This window comes from Crinia signifera, chromosome 2, assembly GCF_055691185.1.
Source record: "Crinia signifera chromosome 2, ASM5569118v1, whole genome shotgun sequence".
Lineage (NCBI taxonomy): Eukaryota > Metazoa > Chordata > Amphibia > Anura > Myobatrachidae > Crinia > Crinia signifera.
In genome coordinates this window covers 221,117,907-221,135,251 of record NC_139218.1, presented here as the reverse complement: position 1 = coordinate 221,135,251, position 17,345 = coordinate 221,117,907, and the positions used below count along the sequence as shown (strand labels likewise).

At 43.5% G+C, this 17,345-nt stretch overlaps 1 protein-coding gene across 2 annotated transcripts in view; it reads left to right on the top strand.

Moving 5' to 3' along the window:
* CLTC (clathrin heavy chain) overlaps window positions 1-17,345 on the top strand; it is a 103,215-nt gene that overhangs the window by 74,776 nt on the left and 11,094 nt on the right. For both annotated transcript variants that reach the window (XM_083173769.1, XM_083173770.1), the window contains exons 27-30: window positions 387-518; window positions 1,689-1,799; window positions 2,852-3,022; window positions 5,071-5,292. In XM_083173769.1, the coding sequence (XP_083029895.1) occupies window positions 387-518; window positions 1,689-1,799; window positions 2,852-3,022; window positions 5,071-5,292 (636 nt within the window). The remainder of the gene's footprint in view (window positions 1-386; window positions 519-1,688; window positions 1,800-2,851; window positions 3,023-5,070; window positions 5,293-17,345) is intronic.

Genomic DNA, 17,345 nt, shown 5'->3' with positions numbered 1-17,345 from the left:
ATTTGCACCTTTAGGCCCTTCTGGCTGGCGCATTCTGGTGAAACATACTGTAAAATCCAGCTTAAATTAGAAGACTGGTTGCTAGTATAATTGAGAGTTGATCTTTGCATTTGAAAAAGGTGCAAATTTGTGTAATTCATTTCCAATTTAGATACTATTTTTTAAATGTTTTTTTTTTTTTCTTTTCAAATGCGCTTTATGGGACTTTTGAGATGCTTCTTAAATGCAATGGCTCCGTATCTGCAGGTATTGGTCCTGGCCTTTTAAATCACAGATTTTCGTCTGTTCATCTAAAAAAAAAACATCCTCTGGTACATTAAGGTCAAGCTAACATGCCGGGGACACCATTATAGCCTTTGATTGCATAATATGTTATTCTTTTGTAGGTGGCGAATGTGGAGCTGTACTACAGAGCAATACAATTTTACTTGGAATTCAAGCCACTGTTGCTGAATGACCTTCTGATGGTGCTATCCCCAAGACTAGACCACACACGTGCTGTCACTTACTTCAGCAAGGTAACTGGACTCTGTCACCTTTCATTGTGTTGCCCAGGGAGATGTTAAACTGAACTTTCTTAATGGTTTATAAAGTATTCATAGAAGTAAATCTCTAAAAATTTCTGCAGAAAGTGGACATGAAGTCCCTGTATCACATGCACATAAAAAAATGAACTGCTGCCCTAGCATGCTGGCTAAGATCTACCCGGGAGTCCCTAACACTTGTTGGAGGTGTGAAGGAGCGGTCGGTACACCTTTCCACATTTGGTGGGAGTGTCCTCTCCTTCAGCCATACTGGCGTAAGATTGTAGAGGTGACCAGTATCATTCTTAATGAAGACCTGCCCCTCAACCCCAACTTCTGGCTCTGAAACCTTGTACATAGATTCTGCTCTCTCTTTAAAAAAAAACATTGCTCCGGCAGATCCTTAGTGCCTCCAAGGCAATTATCCCTGTCCATTGGAAATCTAGTGTGATCCCTAGTATGAAGGAGTGGTCTGCCCGACTTGACCATTATATGTCAATGGATGACCTTCTTTCATCGCTGGAGGCAAAGAACCAATCCTTCACTGCCACCTGGTATCCGTGGCTGGCTTATAAGGAATCTGACCATTATAAATCCCTTTTTTAAGAGACCCTCATGCATAGTTAAACAGGCCCTAGGCCACTTAGGAAGAAAGTTCCCCTTTACCCTTTCCTATCTCCTTTCTTTCTGTCTAATATTCCTAATTTCTTTCTCCTTCATAATCTTCTCATTCTGCGCTCTCTTCTTCCTGCGTGCTCATTGTTAGTTCTCTGCTTATGAGCTCAGTTGTTGAAATATTACTTATGCTTTATCTTTGGAAATCTGGATTTAGTCTCTGTGATACTATAGGTTTTATGCAAATTTACTAAGACATAACTTGGTAGATCTAGACTCACCTAATGAGAGTACTACTCAATTTGTCTGTATCACAAATATGACATCATCCTTATGTTTTTGTGTACTTGAAAACTTTTCAATAAAAATTATTTGCAAAAAAAAAAAAATGAACTGTTGGCTATTAATGCACTGTTCAAGTGCCCCATTCATTTTTATGGTAATGATTTTGCCTCTGTATTTGCACTGGGATTTTTCCATTTTTTGTTGGTTATTTTTGTTTTTTAGTTGTATGCTTGTTTTTTACTTATGCTGTTTTTATGTTCAAAGGTGAAACAACTTCCTCTCGTGAAACCATACCTTCGCTCTGTACAGAACCATAACAATAAATCTGTAAACGAGTCTCTGAACAACCTCTTCATTACAGAGGAGGACTACCAGGTAAGAATAGTAAGAATGATGTTTCATTTAAGTGAAAAATGAGAAAAATGTTCGTTCCAGGAACCCCCACTTTAAAAAAAATAAAAAAAATGCATTCTTCGGTTTTGGAGGCCGGCAGCAGTTGGTACAGTGCAGGGGTCAGGTAGCAATTGAGATAGAAGGGGTAAAAGCAATGGACAGTTGGGGTGGGGGGTGGGCATGGAATGAGTTACGGGGAGGAAAAGCTGGGGGAGCAGAGGGCTGAAGAGTAGACAGCAGCTGAGGTCAATGGAAGGGTTTATGGACTGGCAGTGCTTGGGGGTAGGGAAGAGTGGATAAGGGCAAGGTGACAAGGCTCCTATGCATCAATAGATTACATGTCTCGCAAAGTGTGAGCAGACTCCGTCCCAGTGGAGAGAAGTTACAAGGCTTGGCAGAATTTTCTGCAAAGTTAGACCTGGGAGCACCTCCTTTGGTGTCCACAAGTGCTCTGTTAAGACCACTGATAGCTGTCAATGTCTGTGTATACTATTACATGCAGGTCTAATGTCAGGTAGAGTGGTTGCAGACACTTTCCCATGGTCTGAAGCTTGGGGAAATCAACTGCGCATGCATCATAGTGCGCTTAGGAGATTACACACTGCAGAGTGACACTGCAGCTGTAGTCCTGCTGCTGTTAATGACACTGTCACTGACTGTATGAGGAGACCGCTCTCCCTGTACTGCCCAGCACAGTGTGTAAATGTGGCTGCGGGGAGGGAGTCTCAGGTGGAGCTTGGCTAGTTAGAGGCTGCCTGTGGGGATACGATTAAGGTACAGAGGTGGAGGATTCCTATTGGCGGAGATGCATGCAGGTCAGTAAAGGGGTTCATCCTGTAGGACCTGGGAATTTTTCAAAACGGAGTGCCTTACATGGCTGTAGCATGTAAAAATACACTATAGCGCATTTTTTTGCAATTTTTTGCAATTCATTTATTTGCAAAAGTTTTTAGTGAATTTTAATAGCAGGTCAGCTACTTAGATGGAAATAGTGGCAATATACTTAATAACAAATACATATATTTTGTATTAAGGCACTTCGCACATCTATAGATGCATATGACAACTTTGACAATATTTCCCTCGCTCAACGTTTGGAGAAGCATGAACTGATTGAGTTCAGAAGGATTGCTGCATATCTATTCAAGGGTAACAATCGCTGGAAACAGAGTGTGGAGTTGTGTAAGAAGGACAGACTTTATAAGGTATATATGAAAATTCATGCCATGATCTGCACTTTTTTATATATTTTTTGTAATATATCCTTTGGAAAGTGATATATTGCTCACACTGTTAATAGTTTAAGGCCTGTTGGTGGTAGTTTTGAAGAATTGTAAGATTTGGTTACAGCCTCCAAATGTGTTAAGGTCTCCCTGACCCCACTTTCTTTTCCTTATATCTTTAGATTTAAGGCCTTCCGTCCTATAGTCTTGACAGATCAGGATGAGACCTCAGGTGAAATGTGGCCAAATCGGATGTGTTTGGCATCCAATGTGTGGTCCCATGCGCATGGGAGTTTGGACCTGCTTGCATGTCCAACCTCCGACATGGGCAGCCTCCCGACAGCTTGGAATTGCATTGCATGCAAAAGGTCATATGCGATTCTTCCACCCGGGACCTTCCCGGGCAGCTCAAGGGGCATCAGCTGCGACTTCTCCCATTGGAGTAACAGTAAATCAATTCCCAAACTGCTCACCATCGATTGGATTTTTCCAGTGTGCGCAATCAGTATGTAGACCAGGACTTGTTGGATGCAATAGAAACAGGCGGAACGTCCCATGACTGGAATTTTTGGGCATGCCTGCATTTTCTGACACTGCCATAATAAAATGTCTGGGTACCACCCCCAAATGCCGGCTTCATGTCAATCAACTTGCGTACGGCCAGTGATGAAAAAAAGTAGCAGGATTTAATTGTAGGATGACCTCATGCATGCGTAGTACAAGCCATATGCATGCAGTGCCATTCAATTATAACCCGGCCTGCAAAGTCACAGCCGTGCAGGTAGGGCTAAATAACCACCATTATTTTTTCTTCTCCACCTAGTCTTTTTACTACTGTATTCCCAGTTTGACACCGTCCCCAATGTAATGGGTCTATTACTTTGGTAATCAGTGTGTGGACTGGTGGAAGTTTATCACTTAACTATTGCTAAACACCTGCAGACATATTGAGGATGATTTAATTAGCGGCTCAACTGCAAAATGGCACATTGCGGCCAGCATTATGGCTAGTTTCTCCAGATGTGCACAGGAAAGAAAATTAGCAATGTTGTGCCATCATATTATGCAGAAATGTGCAGTGGTTGACCGAAGCACAACAGTAGCAATTCCCCTGCAATAGATAAGGTGACCTTAACGAATACTATTTCTTGCAGCAGTGTATGGCCAATCCATTCCCCTGTGCCCCCCCCTGGAACCTTCCCCAGGATCGCATGTGGTCCTTTTGCATGTTTTGCTGGGATAGGAACCAAGTCGGAGGTCAGATGTGCAGGATGGTTCAACCTCCGATTGAATGCGATGTCATACACATACAATTTGGGCTGGTTTCCCAAAATCAAAAGGAATCGGCCCATATGACTGCTTAGAAGCAGTCTGATGGTAAATTTAATATGGTTGTTCTGTAGGTAAGTGCAGTTGTGCCAATATGCTGATTGGCTTAATTTGCCTAAAGGCAAACTGAGCTGACCAAAGAAATTAGTTTGATGCACATACAAGAACCACAGTTGGTTTCCTTTTTGAGACTCTTTTCAAACATTGCATCCCTATATGCTTTGTGTTTGTTTTCTGGATAGCTTCTTTTTGCACAATTCTGGACCATATTGGGTAAACTGTACTAAAATTTCTGGTCTTTCTGCGCCCTGCTCCTGGCTCTCCCCATATTAAATTGTGTGTGAGAGCCCCTTAAAGTTATATGTTGGGAGATATAATTGCCGTGAACACAGGTATGTGTGACAAATGAAATGCAGACATTTTACTTTTTTGGTTCACATTTTAGAAGTTCAATAGTTAATATCTGGACCAAAACATTTTAAACAATTCTTTTTTTTTTTTTTTTCTTTTTTTTTTTTTTACTAAAATATATTTTCATTTTCTGCACGTCAAATCTGTGTACTAGGCAACACATCTAGTCATATTTGGGTTTCATTGCCAGAAGTTTTTATTTGTTTTGTAATGTCCAATTTACAGTAACCAGTGTGTATCGATAGTGGATGATTTTATTGTTTTGACCGGTTTTTTTTTCGGTTTCCCAGGATGCCATGCAGTACGCTTCTGAATCCAAAGACACAGAACTGGCTGAGGAATTACTGCAGTGGTTTTTGGTGGAAGGAAAGAAGGAGTGTTTTGCAGCATGTCTCTTCACCTGCTATGACCTACTGCGGCCAGATGTTGTCCTGGAAACCGCATGGAGGCACAACATCATGGACTTTGCCATGCCCTACTTCATTCAAGTTATGAGGGAGTACTTAAGCAAGGTAAGAGCATGTTCTTTGTTTTCATCAGGTTATATGGGGTAGGAATGTGATGACATTGGCCATTACCACACTGTAGAGAGAAAGAAAAATCTAAAATGTGTATTAATACCATTGTGCATTGCAAATGTTATCATTTGGCCTGTTGTGCATCCGTATACAATATACTACATTCCATTCACATAAAGTTTTAGCACTCACTTACAAATCAAAACCCATGAATATAACACCACCACTTGTAGAGAAATGTACTTGAAAGCAGAAACTCCTTTTTTGGGCAAGTTATGCTGTTTACACCTCTCTGAGTACCTGATTATTCATTGGTCGTGGTGCCGCTGAGGACCTGCAATGTGTTCCAATTTTTTCGCTTGCCCTGGGGGCGTGTATGCCGAAAAAGTGAATTTTCTCAGAAAGAGATACGTTTTTGGAATTGGATTTCAACACCATTTGCGGCACAAGCTTGCAATGAGAATGTGCTTGCAGGACCGAGCTTGCACCTAAACTGGTGAAACCTAAACCTATTTTTAATATACACAGTGCATTAATATTAAAGTCAAACTCACTCCTGGGTAGTAGTTATGATTTACTTTTGAGTACATGTTGTTCTTGAATGCAGTAACCTATTGTAATTCAGCAAGTTAGAGTGGACTTCGTTTGGACAATACTACAAACAAAATGACTGACATTTCTCATTTCTTATGTAAGGATATGCAAATTATAAATGTTTGTAACCATTTTTGCCATTGCAGTTAAACAATGACATCACACACAGCACTAAATCTACAATGTTGTCAGCTTTCCCATAAGGATTAATAGTCATATTTATTAAATTAATATGTGCACTGTAGGTAAGACTGTCTTGATTGACTGCTCTCACACACTTCCTGGTATAGAATCAGTCACTTAAACAACAGTGGATGTAAAATGCAAACTCCTTTCTAGCAATGATGTTTTTGTGCCCTGCATTTGCAAATATACCAATACTTAGACCGCCCAGCAAACAAAACTTTTTATTCTTTCCATTAGTTTTGTATTCAGATCTTTTTAATATATTTTTGGTAATATATATCCAAGGACACAAGTTGTGCTCTGTGCATAGCAATATAGAATACATCCCATTGCTGATTCATTTGCTGTAACATCCTATACCATAAACTTCATTGTGTGGCTGCCCTATTTAGTATTTTATAACCGTGGATTGCCTTAAAGCCCCGTACACACGGTGCAATTAATTTTCTATTCAATTCCGATCTGTATTATATAGTTTTACCTGTACAGTCTTTTTTTTTTCTATTTGATTTTGATGCCACAGGATCAAATCTGCATCGACTGTGGCTGAAAACCATTCAATGTCTATTCGGTTTCACTTAGAGTTAGACTATATAGTCAAAAACTAAATTAAAGCGTAACCCCAATAGCACAGTGTGTACGGTAAATTATATTGCTATTGGGTCATATTGCTAAGCCATATTATAAATATTGGAGAGCAGATCTTAAGAGTAGGCTACAACTAGATATGTTCGTATTTAAAGAATAAAAACAAAACTGCTTTTGTATTTAGAAATGAGTAAGGTGCTGTCTACAGATCATTTTGGTTCCCATTATCTTATACTGCAGATCCATTCTTTTTTTTATTACTTATTATTATTATTATTAGTTCAAAATAAACTTGAGTTCTTTTGCCTGCACATAAAATACAGAACTTAATGTTTGCAGATAGCCAATTGTGCTGTCCAGTAATGTTACCCACATCTTTCCTTGGGTCTTGTTAATGTTTTCAATTGTGATTTGCAACTTCTCATTGGGTCCTGATGCAGTTCCATGCAGTGGCTATCGACACTAAGGGGTACATTTACTACAGTTGGGTTTATAAAAGTGGTGGTGTTGCCCATTGCAACCAAAAATTCACCACACATTTATACAGCACCTTCTAGAAGATAGTAGTTTGGTTGTTATGCGTGGCATCTCCACTTGTATAAACACACATTTGGTACTTGTTTCTTAGCACGGCGCCCATCGCATACCATACTTAGTGGTGTGCGATGCAATGCGATATTCATGTTAAATTACCAGGAGTGCTTGTACAATGAAATATCGCATAACATTGCATGCCAGCAAATGTCATGCGATGCGATTTTTAATTGTACAAGCACCCTGATGGGTGCTTACAATGTTAAATGCACCCCCATTGTCAACGCCACCCCCACTATCAACACCAACCCGAAGCGCGGCGAGCGCAGCGGTACGCGTCCTCTGACCTTTTCATACCCACACTATCCACATCAGCGTGGAGTTGATTTTAGATAGCCTGAAGCGTGGCGAGGGGACGCAGAATACGAGCCTAAAGCGTGGCGAGTGCAGCGGAATAAATTTAAAGTAATCCCTGTGCGCTTGCCATGCTTCGGGCTCGGTGGCTCGCTGCGCTTGCCACACTATCGAAGTTCAACTCACCGCCGACGTGGATAGTGGGGGTATGAAAAGGTCGGAGGACGCGTACCGCTGCGCTTGCCACGCTTCGGGTTGACGTTGATAGTGGGGGTGGCGTTGCCAATGGGGGTGCATTTAGCATTGAAAGCACCCATCAGGGTGCTTGTACAATTAAAAATCGAATTGCGGGGCGTGTCCTGGACTCCAAGCAGGCCAGACGTGTTGCTGCTGAGCTCTCCCTGCCTGGCTTCTACACCATCCACGGAGCAAAAACAGGGAACCCTACTCAGCGCCCTGCCATAACAGTGAGTCCCACGGGGACCCCCCTTCATCCCCCGCTACTTCAATTGCCTCCGCGGGGCTTTTCTGGGTTGCGGCCTGGTCGCCGGATCGGGGCCGCGGCCTCGATTTACGGCCGCGAGTCCGTGACGGGGTAGGAGACGGCGGCGAAACACGGCGGAACGCCCGGTTCCCACAGCCGGAGAGACAAGGACCGGCCGCCCGCCGACACAACCTCTCACCCTACAGATCTCAGAGCCTCCAGGAGGCGGAATCAGCCGGCGGCCTAGATGCCGGGCCGGAGCCGCGGCCTCGATTTCCGGCCGCGGGATCGCACCACGGCTGCCGCGGCACAGACTACAGTTAAGGCACCTACACACCAGCCCTGAGGTGCCAGGTGACCCCTCCTCACCCCCACAAACCCCTAAACTCCCATCTGCCACACAGCACCGCTCCCTGGGGAGCTAGGGACACAGCAGGCAACATAGAGACCGGCACCAGCTACTGGGGCTAGGACATCCTGCTTCAGAAACTGCCATCATTATTAATAAGGGCAGAAAAACCAGAGCCCAGAGGTACTCACCACCTCTTCCCTCTTTTCCTTGTCTCCCCTGATCCTGCATTGTGCCCTCGGGTCCGGATAGGGGGAAACAGTGAGCACAGCCCCTCGCAGAGAATCAGATCAAGGCATCCTTAAGACACTTGCCGCGGCACTAACATCTACAGAGAAACAGTAAAGGCACGGTGACAGGGGTGTTGCGGGCCTATACCCTTGCCGGAATTCCCAGACGCTGCGCCACCTGCAGGAACTCCACACAGAATTAATTGTCCAGCGGTGAGCGACTATTCTTGTCAACAAGCAGGAGCCGGTAAGCACAATTCCTATTCATCTTGTTAAACTACGACCGACGGCCGCTCCGGCTCCCTCCCTAAGTGCCACAAACCCTTGGCTACCAACACTTGGGTCTAGATACACTGACAATTCTGGCACTATCTCTCTAAGCTAAACATACCCAGTACCCACTAGCCCATCAGCCACTTCCCCTGGCCTCCCCTTCTGACTGATACTAGTCACAGTCACGCAGAATCCCATAACCGTCACTGACCCCGTGAAACGACAACACCTATACAGCAACCCCTCCTCTCTGCAGGAGACCAGATGCCCGGGATGGACAAGTACGTGGCCAAATCCCAACGTGGCTCCAAGTCCCAACCACAGGGACAGGGTCGCGGCAGAGACACCACCCCCACGTCCTCCCCCACGCCACACTCTCCTGGCCCAGGAACCTCCTCTGGGACTGATGAACCTACAACTGTACCCCCTTCGTCCAGAGAATTGGTCTCCGCCAACGAGATAACCTCCATATTGGCATCACTGTTAGACCAAAAATTGACCCCGCTGAAGGAGTCGATAGATTCGGCTCTAGCCCAAATCCTACAACATGATCAAAGACTGTCCGAGGCTGAGCAGAGAGTCTCAGACTTGGAGGATGAGTTGGCTGCAACAAAGGCTACGGTCTCCTCACAGGAAAAACTACTTTCCTCCGTCCATGACAAGTTGGAGGACTTAGAAAATAGGAATAGGAGGAATAATCTCAGGATAATCGGGGTCCCGGAAAATGTCAAACAGGCTGCCCTTATGACTCTGGTCTCCGAATGGCTACCACGCATCCTGGGCTGTGTATCACCAACAGGCTCGGTTCAGGTTGAGAGGGTACATCGTATGGGCCCAGATCGCCAACAGAACAGAGACAGGCCCAGACCTGTAATACTACGTATCTTGAATTACGCTGACAAGGTCAGCATAATGGACGCCTATAGAAAACACCCAGATCTGCGTTACGAAGGAACCAGATTATTACTTTTCCAGGACTTTTCCTATATGGTTTCCATGAAAAGGAGGGAATTCACACCAATCTGTAAGAGTCTACACGAACTGGGACACCGTTTTGCTCTTCTATACCCAGCTAAACTGCGTGTCCAGTATGGCGGTAAAGCATACTACCTGGAAACCCCGCAAGCCGCAAAAAACTTTCTAGATTCCCTACCGCAGCTTACTCCTACAACCATGGATGACGCAGACTGAGAGCGTGGACTGTGGATTGCTGCGATCTCATCCTTCTTCTTCGTTTCTATGTTCAGGTTAGATAGAATAGACAAGCAAGCTCCTTGTTTCAAGATTATCCTCGTTGGTTTGGTATGTTTTGCTGTTTTGTTGGGCTGGCAGGGGGGTTTCGGGTGTGAACGCGTCCGGGGCCACCCCTCTGGCCATGGAGCCGGGAGGGTCTTCCCAAACTTTGGGGCCTACCTGGGCCTCGCAGCCGGGACTCATAACTTTCCTCGCGACCGGGACGCCCTGGCCGGCTCAGGCCCACACCCAACAGGTTGGCAAATGTTAAAATTTTCTCCACTATCTCACGTGGGGTACCTTATGTTTGCTGGGCCACAGCGTCGGTCTATTGGACCGTACGCTCTGGTTCATGAGAATGTTCAAAAGGTTATTATCATTGTTCTTAATTCACTGATGAATATAGGTGGTACAAAACACATGTTATGTTATGCTGAATGGCAATCTGGGTCCAAATTGCCCCTTCACAACCTGCTCGCTGGGACAGGTTGGGGGCTCTTAGATGATGTATTAAAAGTAGCATTTAGACCCCGTGAGGGTATTGGTTAATGATGCCCGCTCCGTCTAGCGGACCGACCAGGACACAGAATACACTGAAATTCGTGTCCTGGAATGTAGAGGGACTTAATTCGCCAATTAAAAGGCGCAAGGTAGTGGCTCACTTAAAACGTTTACGCCCAGATGTGGTCTTCCTGCAGGAGACGCACTGGGATATCAAAGATCCCAATGCATTGAGAGACTCCTGGATAGGGGAATTCCGAGCAGCCTCCTTCACAGCTAAACGTAGAGGAGTGCTGATACTGTTCAGAAAACACCTACCATATAAGATACTAGATACCTGGCTGGACCCAGAGGGCCATTTTCTGTTTATAAAATTAGAACTGTGTGGGTCAACATACACATTAGCAACCATATATGCTCCCAATGGACCCAATGCTTATTTTTACACCGCCTTGTACACCAAACTATTATCATGGAAAGAGGGTTATTTAATCATGGGTGGCGATTATAATAATGTATTGTCATCAAGCCTAGATAGATCCGGACAGAGGACTAGAGAGGAGGATGTGCCTGCTGGTTCCCCCATTTCCATGTTAATAAACAATCTGGGTCTGTGCGACCTATGGAGATGTCAACATCCCACATCTAGGGAATACACCTTCTACTCACACCCCCATGGCACTTCATCCCGCATCGACCTTTGGCTAATAGCAAATGCATTATATCACCAAGTTGTGGAATCCGGAATAGGCCCGATTGATTTATCTGACCATGCCTGGGTCTGGTTCACACTCACCCTGAAAAGCCCACTTACTACTTCATATAATTGGCGATTTCCCTCTTATATGGCCAACTCCACAGACTTTGCACTTCACCTGAAACAGGCCTTCTCCACATATGCCTCTGACAATACACAACATTTAGAGAATATACACCTATTTTGGGCGGCCTCTAAACCGGTGGTTAGGGGTCAGATAATTGAATACACTACCAGGAGACGTAAAAAATTAAACCTTGCTATAGCTGAGTGCAGTAGCCGTCTATCAGAGGCATATAATGCTTTGCTCCTCAATAACACTGAATTAACCAAAACGGCATATGTAGAAGCAAAAAGAACATACGATTCCTTGTGTACAGAAAGGGCCCAATTTTCCTATGATGTTTCACGTAATAAATACTTCAGAAGTTCAAATAAAACGGGGAGACTTTTGGCCAACTTAGTACGCTCACAATCAGCCCCACTACACATACTGCAAATAAACACACAAGATGGCACCCTAACTTCAAACCCTGCTGAAATTTCAGAAACATTTCAGAATTACTATAAACATCTATATAGTGCACCCAGTGATAAATCTACAGAGGGTTTCCAATTTCTACAAAAAGCCCAGCTACCTACCCTTACTGAGGGGGAGAGGGACTCCCTGGTTGCCCCAATCACAGAGCTAGAAGTAAAAGCTGTACTAAGCACTCTAAAAAAAGGTAAATCCCCAGGCCCAGATGGATTCAGTGCTGAGTATTACCAACTCATGAAGGATAGTATAACCCCCCACTTGATCTCCTTATTTAACTCTATGCTGCAGGGTACACCACCCCCACCAGAATTTACAGCGGCTCGTATTGTAGTGTTTCCGAAGCCGGGAAAAGATCCCCAACTGGTACAATCTTATCGCCCAATATCTCTCCTGAACCAGGACCTAAAGATTTTTACCACACTATTGGCTAGGAGACTACAACCTATCTTACACAGAATCTTACACCCGGCCCAAACAGGATTTGTGAGGGGCCGAACTTCGGTTCATAATATTCGCACTCTAATGGCGGCACTTCTGCGATACAACGTCTCTGATAACAGAGAGGCAATCATTGTAAGTTGCGATGCTGACAAAGCATTTGACCGCGTCTCCTGGTCCCATCTATTACGGGTCTTCCAAGTTCAGCACTTTGGCCCAGACTTCATAAACATCTTTAATATGCTATACTCCTCCCCGGAAGCATGCATAACTATTAATGGACTGAACTCACCAACCTTCCGATTAGCAAGGGGAACACGCCAGGGCTGCCCACTCTCTCCACTATTGTTTAATTTAGCAATTGACCCCCTAATACGTACCTTCCACCAAGAAACCTCATGGCAGGGATTAGAGCTTAATAAATCAGTTGTGAAGGTGTCAGCTTTCGCTGACGACCTACTACTATACATTGGCAACCCCAGACAGGCCCTCCCTAACTTACTGAAAATATTAGATGACTTCCTAGGCATATCTGGCTTTTTAGTCAACCACCAAAAAACGGAGGTGCTAGCGGTACACCCTGAGGCAAAATTGGGATGGGGGACCACCTTCCCATTTCGGTGGGCCACCGAATATTTAACATACCTTGGCTTGCGTTTCACCAATAAGGTATCAGATTTATATGAACTGAACTACTCCTACTACATTACCCAAATGATAGCAGACTTTCAAAGATGGAAACATTTACCATTATCGTATTTGGGGCGATGCAGCCTGTATAAGATGGTTTCCTTCCCCAGACTTCTATACCCCGCCCAGATGCTTCCCTTTCTCCTGAAAGACCAAGATATCCTAACTATCAATAGAGCACTTAAGAAATTTCTATGGGCCGGTAAGAGGCCTAGAATCTCACAACCAAAGCTGCATCAAGCCCAACACAACGGTGGAATTAACTTACCATGTATCCAGGACTATGCCATTGCAGCAAACCTGCGATATGCAATAGACTGGGTGGGGGACACAAACAATTACACAATCAAGGAATTGGATCAATCTTTTCTCCAGAATTGCACGCTAGACGCCTTACTACACCTATCACCCACGTCTGCCCTACCGCACATTATAGGTAACCCTCTGCTGCATTCCCCATACAGAGCTTGGCGTACCACACGGAAACGATTACATTTACCACAAAACATATCATTGCATACACCACTAATTCATAATCACGAATTCCAAGAAGGGAACCCAGACCCCATATTCTACAATTGGCATATGCATGGCCTCAAATCAATATATCATTTTCTGGGTGAAGACTACTCCACTCCCCTCACCTTCACACAACTGAAAGAACACTTCCCCCGACTACAAATCCCCTTATTTGCCTATTTCCAAGCCAGAAGCTATGTAACCAAAAGCCTACACGCAATAAATAAAACCGGTAAAGATAGAGCTTTTGACTTGATGATAATATACAGAAAGGGAGAGTCAATACCCACCTCCGTTTTATATAACCATATTCGCCCCACTCTAGACCTTTCCAAGGTTAAAAAAGGACTGACACGCTGGAACGAGGTCTTTCCTGAGATTACAACGGACACTTTAATAAAGGCCACAATATCCCTGAATAAGATACTCACCTCATCATCCTACGCAGAGATGCACTTCAAAATTTTACATAGGGCCTACTACACGCCAAAGCATAGATACTTGATGGGAATATCTGATGATTCCAACTGTTATAAATGCCTATCTCCAGATGCCGACATTTACCACTGCTTGTGGACCTGCCCCATAATACAAGCCCTTTGGCTTCAGGTGCAGCAATATATCAATAACACATTAAAAATCTCCTTTACCATGACCCCCTCATGGGTGTTATGGAATATTCATAGTACAGACACTCCAAATTCCCTAACCAGGGGCACTAAAAACCTTCTGGCCAAGATTGCAGCGACCACAAAAAAGACCATTCTCTCTCAATGGATACACCCCAACCCCATATCTATGCAACTTATGCTACCAAGATTGAGATATCTCTTCCAGATGGACTGGATCGACTGCGTGCTAGACGCAGAGACCAGGTCCAAGAAATTCTTTGATACTTGGCTAATATATGTAACCTCTCTTACAACATCAGAGAAAGACAATATTAGAAAAACGGTGGCACTCACCACATGGTACAACTTAGCCACCTTGGAAAGGGGAGGCCCACCTTTCTAAATTAACCATACAAAGACCCATCCTTCACTTGCCAAAGGCTCAAACAGGCCACAAATGCTAAGCTATTATGGTGTCCAACAATAGGAATTACTATGTGCAAGAGACTGTCTATGTATGTACGGATATATATATAGAGAACGCTGGACTTGTATTGCCATTTGCAAAATGCTAGACTTTTGTCAATATGTACTGTAAAATATGTATCATCGCTATTTATATATTTTATGTTTGAAAAACCTCAATAAAAATATATTAAAAAAAAAAAAAAATCGAATTGCATCGCATGTTGCTATATTGCATGTGATGCGATTGTATAAGATGTACTACGATCAAAATCATGGGCGCCGTGCTAGGAAACAAGTACCATTTGGTTGTGTGGCATCTCCACTTGTATAAACACACATTTTCCTAAAGCGGTTCCATGCAGGAAAAGGTACAGAGTATATGAGTGACAAGTTTAGGATAATAAAACATTCTGGGAGGCAAATGTAACAAGTATACAGTCATACATCTCTTCACAGAACGTGCTTAGGTGCATCTGAAAGCTATGGGGAACAATGAGCAAAAAAGGGTGTGTGGAGGAGCCTGGTTAGGGCTAGGCACTAACGGGGAAGGGGTTAGGCTGCAGATAGAAATGGGTGGGGGGGGGGGGGGTAGTATGCTTACCTAAAAGGTGTTGGGATCCTGACTATTGGGATGCCGCTGTAAGGGTGCATACACACTGTACACTTTTTTTGACCAATTTGGTTGGAAGACATTTCCATTGAACCCAGTGTCCTGGACGAAAGATGTTGACGAAGATATTGACGACAGACGAAAGAAGAAAGATCTAGCTACAGTTTATAGGCTCTTTTTGAAAGATATTGAAATTGAGCTGCATGCACAGTTGACGAACAATCTTGATGAACAACTGGCAGGTATGCGCATCATCATTCATCGTTTGTTTGTTGACAATATCTTTTGTCAACATCTTTCGTCCAGGACACTGGGTTCAATGGAAATGTCTTCCAACCAAATTGGTCAAAAAAATTGTACAGTGTGTATGCACCCTTACAGCGGCATCCCAATAGTCAGGATCCCAACACCTTTTAGGTAAGCATACTACCCCCCCCCCCCACCCCCCCACCCGTTTCTATCTGCAGCCTAACCCCTTCCCCGTTAGTGCCTAGCCCTAACCAGGCTCCTCCACACACCCTTTTTTGCTCATTGTTCCCCATAGCTTTCAGATGCACCTAAGCACGTTCTGTGAAGAGATGTATGACTGTATACTTGTTACATTTGCCTCCCAGAATGTTTTATTATCCGAAACTTGTCACTCATATACTCTGTACCTTTTCCTGCATGGAACCGCTTTAGGAAAATGTGTGTTTATACAAGTGGAGATGCCACACAACCAAATGGTACTTGTTTCCTAGCACGGCGCCCATGATTTTGATCGTAGTACATCTTATACAATCGCATCACATGCAATATAGCAACATGCGATGCAATTCGATTTTTAATTGACGACAGACGAAAGAAGAAAGATCTAGCTACAGTTTATAGGCTCTTTTTGAAAGATATTGAAATTGAGCTGCATGCACAGTTGACGAACAATCTTGATGAACAACTGGCAGGTATGCGCATCATCATTCATCGTTTGTTTGTTGACAATATCTTTTGTCAACATCTTTCGTCCAGGACACTGGGTTCAATGGAAATGTCTTTCAACCAAATTGGTCAAAAAAATTGTACAGTGTGTATGCACCTTAAGTCTTCTGATCTTGATATCATCATTTTAGGGAACAGTGTTTATGGGGTTCAGACAATCAACCAGGGGAAAAAATGGTGAATAACCAAATCTTGCAATGTTTTTAATGTACTAAACAATCTATTTAAAAGGCCCTTTCTGTATACCTGCACTATGGACCTGATTCAAAGTTTATGTTGTAGCAAAAAATGGCAAGTAACTGCATCTTGGCAAAACCTTGCTGTCCTACAGGCTTGGCAGATGTAATATGTACAGATAGCTTTAGATTTGGGTGTGGTCTATCCATACTAAAATCTGCATTGCTGTGCAAAAATAAATCTGTCCAGCATTTGTGCACTACATGCAAAGCAGCCAATATTTACTCTGCATGCAATGTATTAGCTCCACTGTTGTGCAACATGGTTTGTCCAGAAGTTTAGGGGCAGATTTATTAAGCTTGGTGATGTCATAAAGTGTCTGATTTTTATCACCGGCCAATCAGCTCCTAACTGTGAAGTTACAGGCTTGGTTTGAAAAATGACAGAAAGGAGCTGATTGGCCGGTGATAAAAACCAGACACTTTATCACTTCACCGAGCTTAATAAATCTACTCCTGTGTTACTTGAACATTTTTGCTTTGTTCTAAACTCAGAATCAGGCCCTATATTTTGAAAGACTATATAGGCCAATGTATTTAGTCATTTATTGAAATTCAGTTACTCAAATGTTTAATGGTGGTTAATCTTAAACAACTGTTACATCTGCTACATTCAGGAACCAAACTCCTAAGCTCACTGCCCTGGAGAAAACATTGGACTGCTTCATTTCTCACTACTGCCCTGGTCATTCCATTCACTCTCAAATCTATATCAAATTATACTGTATGTTTTTCTTTTATATAGTCCTTTTTGCCGCTATACTTCGTATCACTACACTACTTACATCACACCATTTTATCCATATTGCCTCCTCACTACTGTACATAACCCGAAGACCATTGTATAGTTGTTCGGTACTCTTTACCTAGCACGTCGCC